Source organism: Culex quinquefasciatus, chromosome 1 (assembly GCF_015732765.1).
Source record: "Culex quinquefasciatus strain JHB chromosome 1, VPISU_Cqui_1.0_pri_paternal, whole genome shotgun sequence".
Classification (NCBI taxonomy): domain Eukaryota; kingdom Metazoa; phylum Arthropoda; class Insecta; order Diptera; family Culicidae; genus Culex; species Culex quinquefasciatus.
The window spans coordinates 17693578-17712042 of NC_051861.1; the positions used below are offsets into that span (position 1 = coordinate 17693578).

An 18465-nucleotide genomic window follows, 5' to 3' on the forward strand; every position below is an offset into this window, starting at 1 on the left:
TTGAGTTTGAGTGAAAAAAAAGTTGATTCAAAAAAAGTTCACTCAAAAGTTACAGCTGTTTGAATATTTACATACCATTTTTGTATGGACAGCAACCAAAATTGTATGGAGACTTGTATGGGTGAACCAATGACGCAAAATAGCTGCGTCAAATTTGGTGTCGCAAATTTGGTGTCTTCGGCAAAGTTGTAGGTATTGTTGAGGACTTTTGAGAAAAAAATAGGTACACGGAAAAAAAAAATTTGAGGATTTTTTATCAACTTTTTTTTTACTAAAACTCAATTTCCCAAAATACGTATTTTTTGATTTTCGAGATTTTTTGATATGTTTTAGGGGACAAAAATCCGCAACTTTTGAGCCATAGAGAAACATGGTCAAAAAATCTGCCGCCGAGTTATGAATTTTTGAAAAAATAGTGATTTTTGGAAAAAATCGAAGTTTTATGCAAAAACAAGTTTGACATTGCTTTTTAATGCAAAATTGAATTTGCAATCGAAAAATACTTTACAGATTTTTTGATAAAGGGCTCCGTTTTCAAGATATAGCCACCGAAAGTTTGATTTTAGCGAAATATTTGCAGTTTTTCAATTTCTAAAAATAGTGTTGTTTTGAAAAGTTCAGAAAATTTGCTATAAAATTGTCTAAGAGACATTGAAGATTGGATCGCGGGTTGCTGAGATAGAGCCGCTTTAAGAAAAAGAAACACGAAAATTGAAGTTTTCTTAATCTCACCAAAACAACCCACCATTTTCTAATGACGATATCTCAGCAATTAATGGTCCGATTTTCAATGTTAATGTATGAAACATTCGTGAAATTTTCCGATCTTTTCGAAAAAAATATTTTGAAATTTTTTAAATCAAGACTAACATTTTAAAAGGGCCAAATATTGAATGTTACGCCCATTTAAAATGTTAGTCTTGATTTAAAAAATTTCAAAATATTTTTTTCGAAAAGATCGGAAAATTTCACGAATGTTTCATACATTAACATTGAAAATCGGACCATTAATTGCTGAGATATCGTCATTAGAAAATGGTGGGTTGTTTTGGTGAGATTAAGAAAACTTCAATTTTCGTGTTTCTTTTTCTTAAAGCGGCTCTATCTCAGCAACCCGCGATCCAATCTTCAATGTCTCTTAGACAATTTTATAGCAAATTTTCTGAACTTTTCAAAACAACACTATTTTTAGAAATTGAAAAACTGCAAATATTTCGCTAAAATCAAACTTTCGGTGGCTATATCTTGAAAACGGAGCCCTTTATCAAAAAATCTGTAAAGTATTTTTCGATTGCAAATTCAATTTTGCATTAAAAAGCAATGTCAAACTTGTTTTTGCATAAAACTTCGATTTTTTCCAAAAATCACTATTTTTTCAAAAATTCATAACTCGGCGGCAGATTTTTTGACCATGTTTCTCTATGGCTCAAAAGTTGCGGATTTTTGTCCCCTAAAACATATCAAAAAATCTCGAAAATCAAAAAATACGTATTTTGGGAAATTGAGTTTTAGTAAAAAAAAAGTTGATAAAAAATCCTCAAATTTTTTTTTTCCGTGTACCTATTTTTTTTCTCAAAAGTCCTCAACAATACCTACAACTTTGCCGAAGACACCAAATTTGCGACACCAAATTTGACGCAGCTATTTTGCGTCATTGGTTCACCCATACAAGTCTCCATACAATTTTGGTTGCTGTCCATACAAAAATGGTATGTAAATATTCAAACAGCTGTAACTTTTGAGTGAACTTTTTTTGAATCAACTTTTTTTTCACTCAAACTCAATTTCCCCATGTACATATTTTTTGATTTGCGAGATTTTTTGATATGTGTTAGGGAACGAAAATCCGCAACTTTTGAGCCATAGAGAAACATGGTCAAAAAATCTGCCGCCGATTTATGAATTTTCGAGAAAAAAAAACAGTGATTTTTGGAAGAAATCGAAGTTTCATGCAAAAACAAATTTGATGTTTTTGTCCCCTAAAACATATCAAAAAATTCTCAAAAAATAAAAAAATACGTATTTTGGGAAATTGAGTTTTAGTGAAAAAAAAGTTGATTAAAAAATCTGCAAAATTATTTTTCCGTGTACCTATTTTTTCTCAAAAGTCCTCAACAATACCTACAACTTTGCGAAGCCACTAAATTGATCAGAAAATTCACTCAAAAGTTACAGCTGTTAGAATATTTACATACCATTTTTGTATGGACAGCAGCCAAAATTGTATGGAGACTTGTATGGATGAACCAATCACACAAAATAGCTTATTTGGTCATAGGGAAGGCCCCCACAAAGATTGAGCCAAATAAAAAAATACAAATAAAATCCATTACCGGTTTGGGTAGAGAATTGCTCAAATGAAGATTATTTTTTTCGTTTTAATTTTCTATTTCTGGACCCTGAATTCAGAACCATCATTGAGTCAAAGTTCAGGTACAACTTGACCCAGTTGTGATTAATTAAAAACATGGTGATTGCATTATTCAATTTGATTACCCCCAGCATTTAAGTAATTTAATAGCGAAAACAATGGTTAAAATTTGTGACGTTATATTAGCTGTTAAACTATTTTTAAATAAGAAGAATTGTTTATACGTTATATAAGAAATATCTTTTCAATATTTTTTTTATGTGTCACATCCTAGAATATGAATCAACATTCTATATTCCATTTCGTCATTTTTTAATTATTGATGCAGTTTGGCTCAAAATCGTGTGCTCTTTCAAAAAAGCCTACAACATACAGTACTTTGTTCTAGAAATCAGGAGGAAATCCAGTTTTTGCGCGAAAACTTAACACGTAGCCTTAAGTGTGGGACAAACTTCAAATGCGTTTTTCTCAGCTTGCTGTTTTTGCATAAGGTACATTTATGCGAACATGGGCAGTACATACATTGTAACGTTTCACACTGACAACAGCCAGCACTAATTAAATCCACACACACACCGTCTATCGCTTACGGACTTCCCAAAAGTGACCAAACGCCTCATTAACCCACTGGCAGTCGAAAGTGAAAGATCGTGCTCCTGTAGAAATGTGGCTTGACAGGTTGAAGATCTTGGTCCTTGTGGTGGGAGCATGGGCTCAACAAGGTTCGTAGAACTGTAAAGTATTAAATAATGAGTGTGTTAATTTGTTCAGAAATTTCAGAAATCGATCTAGAGGTATTCTGCAGTATTCCCGATCAAATTGACGATGGCGTTTGCGTTGATCCCAGCGATTGTGCCCGTCTGGATGTCAGCTCTTACTCAGCTTTGCAGTGCGGTGTAAACAGCATCTGTTGCGATCGGAGAACCAACCATCGTAATCCCCAGCTTTACACTGACGAGGACTACGGATGTGGGACTGTGTCTTATGCAGGAAAAATTCATGGAGGTGAAATCGCAGGCATTGACGAGTTTCCGTGGGCAGCGCTTCTTTTGTACAAGGATGATGTACCTAGATGTGGAGGAGCTCTGATCAGCAGTAGCTACGTCATTAGTGCAGCTCACTGCTTGACCGGACCCGGCTACAACCGACATGGTCCACTGCAAGTTTAGGCTAGTTGTGTTGTTAGGATCTGTTTGTTGACATGCTTTTTTTCTTTTTAGGAAGTTTGTCCGGTTACGCGAGTACGACTTAAATAACGATATCGACTGTTTGATATCTGAAGACGAGTACGAAGATTGTTCGGAGGAAAAGCTAGATGTCCCTCCTCAACGGGTTATAACCCATCCGGATTACGACGCAAACAGCAGCCAGCAACATCACGACATCGGGTTGATCGAAATTCAGCTCACCGAAGCGTACTCCGACTTTCTAAGTCCGATTTGTCTTCCAACAAGTTGGAAGAATGCAGGTCATCAACTGGGAAAAATGCTCACCGTGACGGGTTGGGGCAGGACCGACCACTGTAAGATTGATTTTTCAATGATGTAAGCTGCAATCCCCGAGATTCTAATGGTTGTTTTTCAGTCCAATCCTTGTTCGGAGAAATATCCAGTCCAATCAAGATGAAGGCCTCACTACCCTTCGTAGGGCGTACTCGTTGCGCAAAAGCGTACAATTTGCAAGAACTTGAGCTGATACCCGGACAGATTTGTGCCGGTGGTCGGAGGGACAAAGACTCGTGCGCTGGAGACAGTGGATCACCCCTGATGTACTTCGACAGACGAGCCAGCGCTTGGAGGCTCAGTGGAATTGTCAGCCGAGGTCCGTCCGTTTGTGGCAAGAGCGATCTGCCGGGGATCTATACTAATGTGGTCAAGTATTTGCGCTGGATTAGGAAAATTACGGGACTGTGACGGCAGAGGCAGCTAAGCGTCCAATAAAGTACAAATACTCAACCACAAAACCTTCTTTTTTATTTTTGAAACGCTGCATGATTGGAAGGACTTCTCATTTTATCTCACGCACATACACAGTGTCGAATGTTGTGCAATGTAGTTTATCCAATTGCTATGGATTTAAACTGATTTTTACGTTAGTTTGTGTGTATACACTGCGTTCATCCCTCAATTGTACATAACTCAAAACCGCATAAAACGGCAACCTTTCGCAAAGACCACATCAAGACTCTCGCGTCAGTTCTGTCGCAACTTTTGAATCGGCATCAGCATGGTGTGCTCTCATTTCGTTACGGTGCTGTTGATTGCGATAACTGGCTCAATTGTAGGAAGTCCCACCGGGAGTGATACCGTCGTGCACTGCCATATTCCCAATGAAACGGACGATGGGACTTGCATGGATCTGAAAAAATGTCCTGCGTTCCAGGAGATCAACCACGTTGAGATGATGGTCAACACCAGCAGAGTAAGCTTCGTTCGGGAACTGCAGTGTGGGGATGATCAACAGGTCTGCTGTCCGCAGGGCATCGACAATTACCGAAAGCCGTGGATTTCAACGGATGTTGAGCCGCGAGTTCGATTTGGAATTAGGACTAGAACATCTGTAAGTCATGAAGACGACAACGAGTGTGGACTTGGAACTTTTCGAGATCGCATCCTTCGTGGCAATATTGCCCAAATTGATGAGTTCCCGTGGGCTGCTCTGTTGAAGTTCAACAAAAAGTTTCCAGGGTGTGGAGCGGTTCTAATAAGCAGAAACTTTGTGCTTACGGCAGCTCATTGTTTGATTGGAGAGGAGTACAACACATATGGTCCACTGTAAGTGATTGCAACGAGTAAATTAATGATGAATTATCAAATTTCACTTAAATTTCAGTGAATTGGTCCGGTTACGAGAATACAACTTATTGGTGGACCCGGATTGTGAAGTGCAGGAAGAATTTCTAGATTGTATTCACGGCGGAAAACATGATAAAAAGCCTCTAGCAAAAATTGTGCACCCAGACTACCAAGAAAGCAGTGCTGACCATTACCACGACCTAGGTCTCGTTGAAATTGATTTGACGGAGGAGTTTTCGGACTTTCTGCGTCCAATCTGTCTCCCCGAGAAGGGAAGGCTCACCGGATTAGAACGTGATTCTATACTGACAGTCTGTGGTTGGGGTTTGACGGATTTCTGTAAGAAAAATTTCGATTTTATAATAGATATTCTCATTTTAACTAAACACTCTTAATTTGCAGTTCAAGCCAGGAATGGAAATGCACTCAGTCCAATTAAGATGAAGGCAAGGCTGCCGTTTGTGGCGCAAAGTGAGTGCCAAAAAAATTTCACTGATTATCAGTTGACATCCGGCCAGATCTGTGCTGGAGGGCGTCGGCAAGATTCGTGCAATGGTGATAGTGGATCACCGTTGATGTTCTACGACTGGAAGAATGGCGTCTGGGTACTGAGTGGAATTGTAAGCATCGGGCGGAAAGACTGTGGCACGGTTGGCAGTCCCGGGATCTACTCGAGCGTTGTGGAGTATCTGCCGTGGATTAAGTTTGTATTAGACAGAAAGGAATGAAGCAGCAAACTCTCTGGGAAACGAGCGAGCAATTAGGGTTCATTCAAAAATTACGTCCATCAATAATGAAAGGGGGAGGGGGGGGGGAGATTTGTGACAGCTCCTGTTAAAGGTATCGAGAAATTAAAAGTGAGAGTGTGTGCGTGCAACATGGAGTTAAACTCTTTGAAAACCCTTGGTCAGCTTCACAGCAACTGCACAGAAAGTTTAACTCCATGTTGCGATTTGACAGCTCGATAGGTTTAGAAATCCAGAGCCAAATCGGTAATGGTAAAAAAAAAAACTGTTCGTACAAAATTGTCTTTACATACTAAATCTCTAATAACTTTTCAGGGTCAACTCGGATCGCTTTGCACTCTTCAACAAAATTGTACAATTAGCACCACCTTTCGGAAATGTCGCCTTTCTCAAACAAAAAATAAAAAAAACTCATGCACACTTCAACCTGAACTTAACCGATTTGGCTCACAACCTGAAGACTACCTGAAGAATCGAGCCAGGGAGTGTTGAATTTCCAAAATTTACCATTTTTTATCATTAGCAAGTTGTTGTATTTTAGCAAGAGTGATTTTGTATCGAGAATGAATGGTCTCAACAAGCTTCAAACAGGAAGCTTAATGCTATGATAAAATGTGCATTTTTTTCTTTCATGATATAACGAATGGTGAACAAAACAAATTTATTATCAAAGAAAAGATTATTTTTTACAACATTCTAAAGACCAATGTTAGGACACACTTAAGGAATGGGTTTTAGTTGGATCATTCCTTACACTAGTTTACAAGCGAACCCCAAAAGACTCGTTTGAGTTATTGCAAATCCGAATAGTAAATAAATGATTGGTCAGCCTGTAAGGTGTCTCACTGTCTGGCAGTTTGCTTGATTGCGCAACTAGCCAAATCTATTTATACAACAACCTTATCTGACAGAAATCCGCATCACATTCATCTTTCAACAGAACTTACGCAATACGTTCTCCCTTGATAACGATAGCGTTTCCATGCGGTTAAACTTGCGCATCATAACAAACTCTGAACGGGCTCTGGCTATTTGGGGTTGGTCAGGGATTTCCCAGAATTAGCTTCATGCGTTTGACTGTTGTTGAGATCAGTTAACGGGGTTATTTATCAATTTCGTGAATTATAAAGGCTGTAGGAGTTGATGTCCGAAAAAAAAGTTTATTGAGGGAAGATGCAAGTGCATAAATTTGGTGTGATATTATGTTTGTTGGTATTTGTTACTCAAAGGCAAACTAAACATTCGCCGTTTTCTTGATCCAGGTCGCGTACTGCGCCACATTGGTGTAGATTCCCGGCTTGCCCTCCGTCCCGCAGCTCTGAACGCCCATGCTAACAACTCCAGTCAACAGCCACGTTCCCTCCTTCCGGTCAAAGAACATCAGCGGGGAGCCACTGTCCCCAGCGCACGTGTCAGCCTTCCGCCCTCCGGCGCACAGTTGTCCACTACCCAGGCTCAACTTCTGCGCCCGGTAGATCTCCCGACACTCGTGGTGATCAAAGTACGGCAGTGTCGTCTTCAGCTTGATCGGACTCAACGCGTCTTCGCCGAGCCCGCCCCGGAAGAAGTTGGTCCTGCCCCAGCCGCACACATTGTATTTGGTTCCGGGCGAGGTTAGCGTCGGTTCCGCCATCGGTGGAAGGCAGATGTGCCGGATAAAGTCACTGAACGAGACGGACCGCTCGAGTTGAATCAAGCCCAGATCGTGGTGCTGACTGGTTTCACTTGAAGAGTACTCCGGATGAGCTATAATGCGCTTTGGTTTGACGTCCTGCTTACCGTCGGTACAATCCTCGTAGTTTCCGTCCACCATGCAGTCTGGATCACGGTTGATGTCGTATTCGCCAAGGCGGACAAATTTACTAGATAGAAAATAGATAGACGTTAGCGTTGATCGATGTGATCCACTCTGGTATACCTACAGGTTACCCCTGTCCTGAACATTCTTGCCGACTAAGCAGTGCGCTGCTGTTATGACGAACGAGCTGCTAATCAGCGCGCCTCCACAGCCTGGAGCACTGGAGGTGCCGTAAAGTAGCATAGCCATCCACGGGAACTCATCGATAGCGGTGATAATTCCTCCCTTTACCTTGTTGATCGTGTTGGACTCGCCGCACTGGAAGCCATCATTATCACCGAATCTAGTTCCGAACATGCTGCGATCCCGTTTTGGCAGCGTCTCGTTCAGCAATGGGTGCCTGATGATACGAAATCAATCAGCTTTAAAATATCAAGCGGACACTACTTGCAACCTACCGATAACTCACGACACTGTTCCGGGGACAGCAAACGCCATACTGTTCCGCGTCTATATCGCAGTACAGCTCCCGTATAAAACTGATCCTACCAACCGAGCTTAACCCACCGATGTCGTTGATTCGCTGAAACGCTGGACAATCCCCGGAAGGCACACAAATGCCCGCCTGAACTTCATTGGGAATGACGCAACTGACCGCGACCTTGGACCTAGCCGTTGTCGGAGTACACTGAGTCACACGGAACGCCACGAGGACGGCGATCAGAAGAGAAACTGTCGGATGCATCGTAACCGTTCGACGATCGGAGCGAAACTGATAACGGTGCCCAGCTCTGAACATTGCCGGTCGCTTATCACCACGCGGACAGTTTGTAAACAAACTCATGTCCGAGAGAGGATGCTTTCTTTCTTTCTCTTTTTAAAAACAAACTCCACCAGATCTACTCAACTCTGTTGTATATTCTCCCGAATCCAGTCCAGATACGTTCCCAGGTTCGTGTACACCCCGGGAATTCCCTCTCGGCCGCAGTGCTGCACCCCGAAGCTGGCCACTCCCATCAGAAACCACGAGCCACTCCGCGGGTCGTACTGCATCAACGGACTGCCACTGTCGCCGGCACAGCTGTCCTGTGCAACCTTTCCGCCGGCGCATACGTGAGACTCGTTCACCCGAATGTGTAACAGCTTGTAGACCTGCTGGCACAGCTTCAAGTCGACGTGTGGCAGCACAACCTTCATCTTGATCGGACTGAAGTTTATCGTCCCAATAGATTCTTTGAAAAAGTCCGTTTTGCCCCACCCGGCCACGGTGAGGAACCGCCGGGGTCGCATTCCTCGCTCGGGCAGGCAAATCGGGCGCAAAAAGTCCGTGTACGGCGGCACGGGATCGATCTGGATTAGGGCGAGATCGTGGTTGTACGTGGGAGCCGTTCCCGCCATGAAGCCGGGATGAATCACGATGCGGCGGGGTTCGCGGTCTACCTTCTGTTCGGCACAATCCAACATGTTGCCTTCGATTTCACAGTCCGGATCCGTGAAGAAGTTGTACTCGCGCAACCGGACGAACTTGCTGGAAAAGGAAACACAAATTTTTTTTTTTTTTGCATATTCTGAAAGTGTTCCCCAATGGCCACGGAGTGGTTCCGGTGTGGCCAGGGGGTACCTGGGAACAACGTCATGAAGGCTGTCATACTTCCAAAACTGGACAGTACTCATCTAAGAGAAGAGTGACGTTGAGCCGAGAGAACAGTGGTACAGAGAGTACAGCTCGAAATGGCCAAGTGAATAATGCCCTCGAGTTCATTTAAAAAAAAAGTCAATTCGTCAAAACAAAAAAAACTAAAAGTGTTGTCTACGGGAATCAAACCAGCAACTTTTGACAGACTATATAGCTCCACGGCTTTAATGTCTATACCCAAGTAACCATCCAGCACTAAAAGAAATCATAAATGTGCTGTTTGTCAGCATTCTACAGCTAATCAGTCATAAAACAGCTAGGAAGATAACAAATCAGCTCTAAAACAACTGCTGTAGTATTAGCTGATATGCAGCAGTTTTAGTGCTGCTCCTAGCAACACTGCTGCATTTTTCCCCATTTTACTGGCAACACTGTTGAGGAGTAAAGGAAAGAGAACGAAATAAACAAAAATAAAAATATCTCTTGCTCGCTCATTCCTTCAATCAGTACGACCAAAACAAACCAGCGGAGAAAACGGCTGTCAGTCGATGGCTGAGATTCATCGTAGGTTGTTTATGCTTCCGATGTTTTTATTCTTTGAGAAGAATATTAATGACTGGTTGAACAACTTCTACATTCAAAACCAGTATTTTGTGGGTGTTTCAAGCACCTTTTCTTTGTGGAAAACTAAATGATCTCTTCTAAAGGATAGATTTTTGCAGGTTGCATTTTCTCGGCCACTATGGTGACAACTGGCTTTGAAGTGTTTGGAGGAATCTGCCGTCTTCGATGCCCACCTCAGTATATTCCTATTTTGAGTCCCGCAATCAAGCTCGCAAAGTACTAGCAATTGTAGGTGTCAAACGAGCTATGCTAAACAATCTCCACATTGGCCGTGCGGGATCAGGCTCGAAAACTTCCACTCATCAGCGGCAACATCTCCTGGCATCGAATCTTCGACATCTCAATTTCAAACAAAAAATCGACTCCTCCCCACAGTGATGCAGCTTCATCGGTAATGCAGTTGTGTACAAAACGAAAATAGATCGGTGGAGGGGGAGATGAAAGAGAGGGAGAGAGCAACATTTTTGCTTCTCTCAATTTTTTGACGTTTCGTGCAGGGTTGGATCAACAACAGTAGAAGCCAGCTGGAAATCAGAAATATAAAGTCCAAAATCGGTTGCATATCAGCTGTAAAAGCGCTTTTAGTGCAGATGTCAAAACAACTTAGCTGTAACCCACAGCTGGTAAAGCGCTTGTAGTGCTGCAATCTGACTTGTTTTAGTGCTGTTTGGTTACTTGGGTAGGCAACCACAACTTGGTGAATCCGAATCCGAAGTTGTTGGACATTCACTGTTGCAATTACCGAATGAACACATTCGGTTTGATGGTGTGCGTTGGTGGCCAAATTCTCTCGAGTTTAGCATTGAGCTCTCAATAATAGTTGGAGGAACTTTTCACTCGATCCTGTATTTTGGGTGTATCCATCAATTTAATATTGTGAATAAAGTTGGCAGCTCGATTTTCTGGCATCATAGTCGGTGAAAGAAATATTATGGCTGAACATTTTCACACTTTAACACAACTAGACAACTATTAATTTGATGTCAGTTAACGCTATGGTTTCATCGAACAGGATTCAATGTACGGAATTGAATTTTAATGAATTTCCGGCCAATAAATAAAATTTTAAATTAGGGTATGGAATCATTGAAACTCAATTCTGCCTATTTCAACCTGGGTGCTGAACAGTGGTTCGCAAAACGGCCTCAATTTTGAACTGTCAAAGTGGAACCAATTAAATGTTAGTCAAAAGTAGAGAGTATTGTTATCGATCAATAAAAAAATGTTTTTTTTTGCAAGAATGAAAAATGTGTGGCTTTTGAGGAACTGGAGTTGAAGTCATGAAATCTTAAGAAAGTTGAAGGCGGTTTAGTGAAAATCTTCTCTGTTTGTTGGATTAACTTTGCTAGAATCAGCGATGTTTTTTTCGCTGGACTAGGAAGAGCTGCAGGATTCCAAAATCAGCCAGGGAGTTTATCTGCGACATCGCAAAAAGACACTCGGGCCGCAGTTTTTCGTTACCCGTAGAGAAAAATCTCTTCTAACCGATCGAAACGCAACAATTTTCTAGTGTAGCGACCCTAAGTCGCTCACCATAACACTAAACATAGACTACAGTTACTGTTTTGGTCATAAGCAAAGTCAAGTTCACGACTACGGTAAATCATCTGGCGCACGTGGTGTGTTATACTCAAAACATTCAGGTAGCGTTAACGGTTGACTCCTGATGTTTTGTGTAACCAGTAAAAAAAAATACAGGCTTATGCTTGAACAGCCTCCTTCTTTGTAGATGTAAACAAAGTGGGGTCATTCGAAAATCACGTTACACATTCTCTCTATTCATCACCCAGATTTCAACGAGAGCCCAAATCTATCATACCTTGAGGAAACTGAAGCGTTTACTGAGAGCATCTTCGAAAATTTCGAGATTTATACAGTCGACTCTCTGGTTGTCAATATCCAAGGGACCGTCGAGGAAGAGAATCATCAGTTTACAGAACGATACAAAATGAAGACTCGATTCAAAATATGTTTTTCTTGGTACCCAGCTATGGGAGAGAATCATGGCAACGCCCAGCAAACAAAAACAAGCTGATGTCAAACACCCTTCAAAGCTTCGTTTCGCAAAGAAAAATGTCTATGCAAGCCATGAGATAGTGACAATATCGACAACCGGAAGAGATTTTTAAAGCAAACAGAATCCAAGGGACCGTCGAGGAAAAGATCCTTCAAGCAAGAGAAAACATCGAGGAATAAAGCCAATCGAAGTATGCAGTTTGAAGGGACTGAAGAATTCATCGATAGATGGAGCAATATTGATATCGAGAAGATCGACAGCCAGAGAGTCGGCTGTAATAGTTATTTGAACATTCTTGCTACGTATCAGGGAAGATTTTTTTTTAATTTAGTAAAATCACAAACATTACGGCTAAGTGTTTTAGTGTAGCTTAAAGCACGTTACAGTTTGTGTGGATGTCCCCCATTCCAAATCCAGAGCATCATTTGAAAGGGGCGGTACGATATTACTCTTACGGCCTTTCTTCCCATTCAAACGCGTGTAATGAAAGGCCGTAAGAGCAATGTCGTACCGCCCCTTTCAAATGTTGCTCCAGAAATATGAACGTATTTTTAGCAAAGAGTGGGTGAGGCACGTGAACCCCTGGTACCGCAAGTGTTTGTTGTTTACTTCTTACCCTACTCAGTTAAAATTATTTTAGTTATTATCATCAACCGCGTGCGACAAGTTGATAGAACTTTATAGAATCTTCCTCAACCGCAAACTTGCGGCTGGGTTTGACCAGTTGTTTTAACCCTCGATCAACCAATAAATTTAGGCCTGTTTTTTTTTTAATAAGTTTAATAAAGATTCTTTTTTATAAATAGCATTTTGGACGTTTTGGATTCGTTGTACTGAAGATGGTTTTAAAACCACATAATAGAATAAAATATAAAAATAAAAAGTTCTAGAACCTATCAAAATCTAAAGATGTAAAGACCACATTAAAACATGCTCAGTAGTTTTGTTTACTCACATCGGATCCTTTAGGTTTGTTCCGCCCGCATTGAACGTAACGCAGTGGGCCGCACTGAGCACGAAGGTCCGACTTATCAACGCTCCCCCACAGTGGTAGTCCAGGTGTTTGGTTTTACCTTGAATTTAGTGGGAAAGTCCGATGAGTCTCAGTACGGAGAATTTGTAATCAACCGACTTACCGTTTTCCTTCAGTAGCATTGCCGTCCACGGGAATTCGTCAATTTGAGCTATCGCTCCACCGCGGATTCGATACTGCAGCCCTTGAACTCCGCACTCTTCGTCCTCTGGCTCCTCAATCGCCTGGTAGTCGGCCCCATCCCGGGGACAGCAAATCTCACCTTCATCCCGTTTACCACACCACAACGCCTCGACAAAGTCACGTTCAGCGACCAGATTCGATTCACTTTCGTTGGCAATCTTTTGAAATGCCGCACATTCCACAACCGGTCTACAGACTCCCACGTCCGGTTGCCCAGGTATCGTACAGTTCCGGCTTTCTACGTCATGGAAAAATCCACCAATTAACGATCGCAACACTCATAAATCACCTTCTCGTGTTGAAGCCCACCTGGCAAAGTCCTGGACTCGACCCGCACCGTTAATGTCCCCAAAACAACGACGACGATCAGCATCACTGCTGCCAACTTCAGCGCCATGATCGCGTGGTCAGCGACACTTCTCTGTATGCACAACGTTGAAGCGCTTCCACCAAACTGACCAAGACTTCGCGTCACCACCGCAGCAGGGTCCCTCGGAGAAGCATGACTATGGGAACACACGCGCGCTCGACTGGACGTAGTAATCTCTACCGCGCGACGGGGAAGTCGCGATCGGCGAGGAAATTACGCCCGATTGGAAGCTGCTAAACGGGCAAATTCGATGACGATGCTGGAGACGATCATTCGGTACGTCATATATTTGTGTTTCCACGGTAGGGTTGTGATATTGAAGTTGAGAATCCCCGTTTTTCTCGAGCAAGCTCGGTGCGGCGTTGAAGTTCGATACCAACCGTTACAAGGGGTGAGGTTGAACTAACAACTCACACAGTTAACTTTCCTACTGTAGATCGAATTTTCCAGCATTTATTTTAGAGTAATCATAATATCACGAATCATGAAATGAGATTGGGAATTTTGGTCCCTGATTGCGAATCCGAGGTCCATTTTTTTAATTCTCGTGACGGTGGGGCACTACAAACCCTTCCATTTTTGAACTTGCAAAAAACGTGTTTTCAATAATTTGCAGCTTAGAATGGTGATGATATTGGAAGTTGATATCAAAAGGAGTTTTATGGAAAATTAGATGCTGGATTCGATAGCGTATTCAGAATTAAAAAAAAAAGTATTTTTCATTATAAAAAAATAGTTAAAAAATAACTGCCATTTCCCGTTACTCAACCGTAATCTGGGAAATGTTATGTACTTTCTGAATCTGTAATAACCCAGTGTAGGCATTTTTTTTTTTTTCATTTAGAACATTCGTTGGAGAGCTTGAACGGTGCGCGCCGCGGTTGTCACGCAGGATTTTCGTTGCCGTTTCTGTTTTTGTTGTCCCCCCGATCGTGTGTATTTTTCGATTCGGGTAGTTTCGTATTTTCGCATATTATTTGGTTTTATCTTTCCACAGGCGATTTCTACAATTGAATCATTTATGCTAAACTCAACACCAAATAATCGGGAATAGTCTCATCCGCATCATCCGACTGTTTGCCTTGAGAAATCATAATACATCACACTATTGAACAAAATCCATTGATTTTTGGATCGCATCATCATCCTCTCTGATGTATCCTGGTCATTACCCTTACCCATTAACAAAATCTCAAGTAGAAGTAAATTTTTAGGCACACGTGGTGGTGTGGACATCGTATAGAACCCACCCTTGGTAGCAATCTGTGGCAACTAACATTCCCTGCCCAATCCCCCGAGATCAGTCAACGACTGATACCTATTTACTACAGATCTGTTGTTGATTATATTGATGTACATACATGCGGTTGATAAGGGAAACACCATTAGCCCGAGCATGGGTAAATAACAAGGGAAATGCACAATAATACCTTTCTCTGGTATCAATCGCAAATTTTGGTATTCCTGGACCCTTGAAAATTTGTCTTTAGGATTATGCAAGAGCAAAATGTGGTATCATATCAATTTAATGTATTGTTTTAATATTGCAGAATTTGTCAATGGTCGAATACCACATTTTGGTATTCTTTTGGTGTTACAGTATTTTATCAAATTCCTCTGAAACTATGGGAAAATTTTGACCAATTTTGATAAAATAATTAATTTTGCGCTAAAATGATGTCTCAGCGAATGCTTTCATTGAAACCCGGAAATTTCAAACTTGATTTTAAACATTTTTGATATACCGCCTACAGAAATGACTTGAAATTGTGGAAAATTTTCTATGTCAGGATGGCACATTTTGGTATTGAAAGGTTTCATCAATTTTCCCTGAAACTATGGATTTTTTTTTAAATTTTGGCGAGATAATTAATTTTGCGCTAAAATGACTTGAAACATAAAAATGTTAAAGCTGTTTTTTTTGTGATATACTCACTAATATTTTTTTCAAAAACGTTGAAATTTCTTTAAATCGGGATAACCAAATACTTTGAAAAACGAGTCAATCAACAGATTATTGAATTTTGGTGAATTTCAATCCGGTTTCATTTTAATAATACTTATTTTTCAATCTTGTTATTTTTCAGAAACTTCAAGAACTTCAATCACAGGCCGTTCATCAATGACAAATGCATTCGGTGTGGTGAAGAATATCACTAAGAACAACATGGAATCATCAGGTGAGTAGATTTGGCTGTTGCATATGGATCATTTCCGTTTTTTCACAAACTGCAACTGCTGCACTAAAAATGGTATGAAAATACCAAATTTTGGTATTACTTGTGCAAATACCAGCGACCAAAATGTGCTCTTGATTGCCCAGTAATAGATGGTAAAATACCATGAAATCATACCAAAATCATGTTTGTGGAAGACCACAGGAATACCAAAATCTGATTTTCCAAGGGCGCGGGAATACCTAAAAATAAAACCATGGCAATACCAAGTTTTGGTATTCAAGCAATGTTCAAAAATTCAGAAGACCTCAACTTGGTATTGAAATGATTTTATTTTGTGGTATTATTTTACCTTTGGAATAACATGTTTTGGTATTGTTGTGCCCTTTCACATACAAGACTTTGGTATGATTTCATGGTATTTTACCATCTATTACTGGGCAACCAAGGGCACATTTTGATCCCTGTTATTTGCCCAAGTAATACCAAAATTTGGTATTCCCGTGTTATTTACCCCTGCTCGGGAGATCGTTGAAGCGTCAGGTCGGTTGTATTGATAGGATATTACGGTCCTGTTCAGCCAGCAACGGAAAAGAACAAACATGACTGGTATCTCATGCTCATGCTCATGTGCTATAAAGGTGTAACGCAATAACAAAAAAAATATATGTAAACTCCATGAATTATCAAATTTTTTACGCTGAAGTCTTATAAATTGATGATTTTGTCCACTTTTTACCAGTTCTTCGAGGTGGTATCCCCTAAATTAGTTAATAGTGAATCAATCCATGATTTTATTTTTTATGCATCAGGTAATCTCTTAGTTGTTTCATAATTCTGGGATTACTAGAGTCTGTTTCATTTCTGTATTTGATGATTATTATGTGGCTTTTGCTGCAATTGTAATACATTTTGATTGGACTTTTACACTATTTCGAACAATATCTCTGCTTTACCCTACGAGGCCTGAATCTTAAAAAAAATGTAATTTAAGTTCAAGATAGAATTGAAAAACTAAATAAAATTTAAAAAAAAAAACTTTTAATTTGAATTAATTTCAACAAAGTTTAGATTACGGCCTGAGTAACGAAGTAACGAATAAGTGGTCTATTGAATGCATATTGTCATGCTACACCCAAACCCCGATGTTTTGACACCAGCTGTTGTTAGTTAGTTAGTTTGACACCCCTTTCACACGGAGTTTACACACACTACCAAACGTTTGTTTTGATAGCGTGCGTGAGCGCCGTGTAAATAGTGACACTTCGTCACTTTTTAGTTTGACTTTGACCAACCAACGGTGTACAAGATAAAAAAGTGCCAAACGAAAAAGTGACCAACCACCGGGGGTTGAGTGTATTTATAAACCCTGTCACAATACCATTCCATCTTTCATAATTTTTTTGTATGGTCATAAACGTAATTCTGGACGTTCCAGCACTTCTTTTGTTAACCGGTGGAAGAAAGCTGAATGCAAACATTGCTGAAAATTCCCCAAGCGCAATCGAGTCACCGTTTGTGAGCTGGTGAGGATGGTTTCAATCTGGGCATGAATATAATAGGGTAGGAGTGCCTATTCCCATGGCATTTCTACTATCGTCCTACCAACCCTTTGGTTTAGAATTGCAGATTTTAAAATATGATGCTGCTCAAAAAAAAAAAAAAATTAAGAGAGCAACAATTTTTTGAAAAGAAAATAATGTTTTTTTTTTAAGTTGGCGCAATTTCACGCTCACCAACGGTGCCTCCCTGTAAGAAGGGTTAGACAAGTTACTGCACAGCAAAAGTTGGAAACGTTTATCGGGCGGCATAAAAACAAACCACAATCGCCGCCATTAATGACGACTTACTACCAGATGGTTGTGTGTGGTCACATTTCGCGTAAAGTATTTATGAATGGACGCGAGCGATGGGTTATTCCGTAGTAAATAGATTTTCGCAACGGCTCCGACCAGGCCAATCCAGATAATGACGAATGGTGTCGAGTTGGGCGGTGTGTGCTTTTAAGAGGTTGTGAGTTGAGTGTCGTGTGGCTCGTAAGCGGGGTTCTCCAGAGGTTGTTGGCATTTCCGCTGCTAATGGGTACACGTAAAAAAGAAGATGTTTGGTGGAAATATATTTCAAATGTTCAAATATTTACCACAAACAAAAACATTTTTTTTTAATTATATATGAATCGTTGATTGACGACACAAACCAACACAAAACATTGACACCCTACGATTAAGAACCGGTATTAGAACAGGTTTCCACATCCAATTGAGATATTCAATTATTTGCTGAAGGTTAGTTACTCTGCGATGATAACTTTGTAAATTAAGTCGAGAGTGTTGAGGCGATTGTTTCACTATATCTGCTTTTTTCAATAGAGAAAATTCGTGTGAACTAATAATGGCAGCAGAATTGAAAAAAGTTACTACAACAATTCAGTTGAGGTGAAAACCATTTCTCACATTCAAGTCAAGATAATTTTGTGATTTTTCACTTTTTAATCTCAATCATTTACAACACATGGAATCCCCAGAGGCGAAACTTTTGATATGAACTGAAATATCGCGAAATTCCCCTGCATAAACGAAAACAATTTTGATATGTTTCACTGTTGCAGCGATAAGAGAGTATTTCAGTAGAAAAAAGAGATGCTGGGAATTGCTGAAAAAAGCAGACAAGCAGTTGTTTTGAAATTCTGAATACATCTAATTTGACTTTTTTTAT

General features: G+C 40.5%; 4 protein-coding genes across 4 annotated transcripts; 2 read left to right on the forward strand and 2 right to left on the reverse strand.

Moving 5' to 3' along the window:
- The first annotated feature begins 3007 nt into the window (after positions 1-3007).
- On the forward strand, positions 3008-4321 carry LOC6035439 (CLIP domain-containing serine protease 2). The gene is made up of 4 exons (XM_038267095.1): positions 3008-3093; positions 3152-3530; positions 3592-3893; positions 3956-4321. The coding sequence occupies exons 1-4, from the start codon at positions 3036-3038 to the stop codon at positions 4282-4284; spliced, it is 1068 nt and encodes a 355-aa protein (XP_038123023.1). The 5' UTR covers positions 3008-3035; the 3' UTR covers positions 4285-4321.
- A 182-nt stretch (positions 4322-4503) lies between these two features.
- Positions 4504-5939, forward strand: LOC6035438 (phenoloxidase-activating factor 1). The gene is made up of 3 exons (XM_038267082.1): positions 4504-5145; positions 5204-5505; positions 5569-5939. The coding sequence occupies exons 1-3, from the start codon at positions 4598-4600 to the stop codon at positions 5892-5894; spliced, it is 1176 nt and encodes a 391-aa protein (XP_038123010.1). The 5' UTR covers positions 4504-4597; the 3' UTR covers positions 5895-5939.
- Positions 5940-7052: 1113 nt separating this feature from the next.
- On the reverse strand, positions 7053-8559 carry LOC6035437 (phenoloxidase-activating factor 1). The gene is made up of 3 exons (XM_001845574.2): positions 8169-8559; positions 7835-8110; positions 7053-7774 (listed from the first exon to the last, which is right to left on the reverse strand). The coding sequence occupies exons 1-3, from the start codon at positions 8552-8554 to the stop codon at positions 7147-7149; spliced, it is 1290 nt and encodes a 429-aa protein (XP_001845626.2). The 5' UTR covers positions 8555-8559; the 3' UTR covers positions 7053-7146.
- Positions 8560-8608: 49 nt separating this feature from the next.
- On the reverse strand, positions 8609-13881 carry LOC6035436 (CLIP domain-containing serine protease 14D). Its single transcript, XM_038248497.1, has 4 exons — positions 13513-13881; positions 13124-13441; positions 12943-13060; positions 8609-9238 (listed from the first exon to the last, which is right to left on the reverse strand). Exons 1-4 carry the CDS (start codon positions 13598-13600, stop codon positions 8614-8616), a joined length of 1149 nt encoding a protein of 382 aa, XP_038104425.1. The 5' UTR covers positions 13601-13881; the 3' UTR covers positions 8609-8613.
- Positions 13882-18465: the final 4584 nt, after the last annotated feature.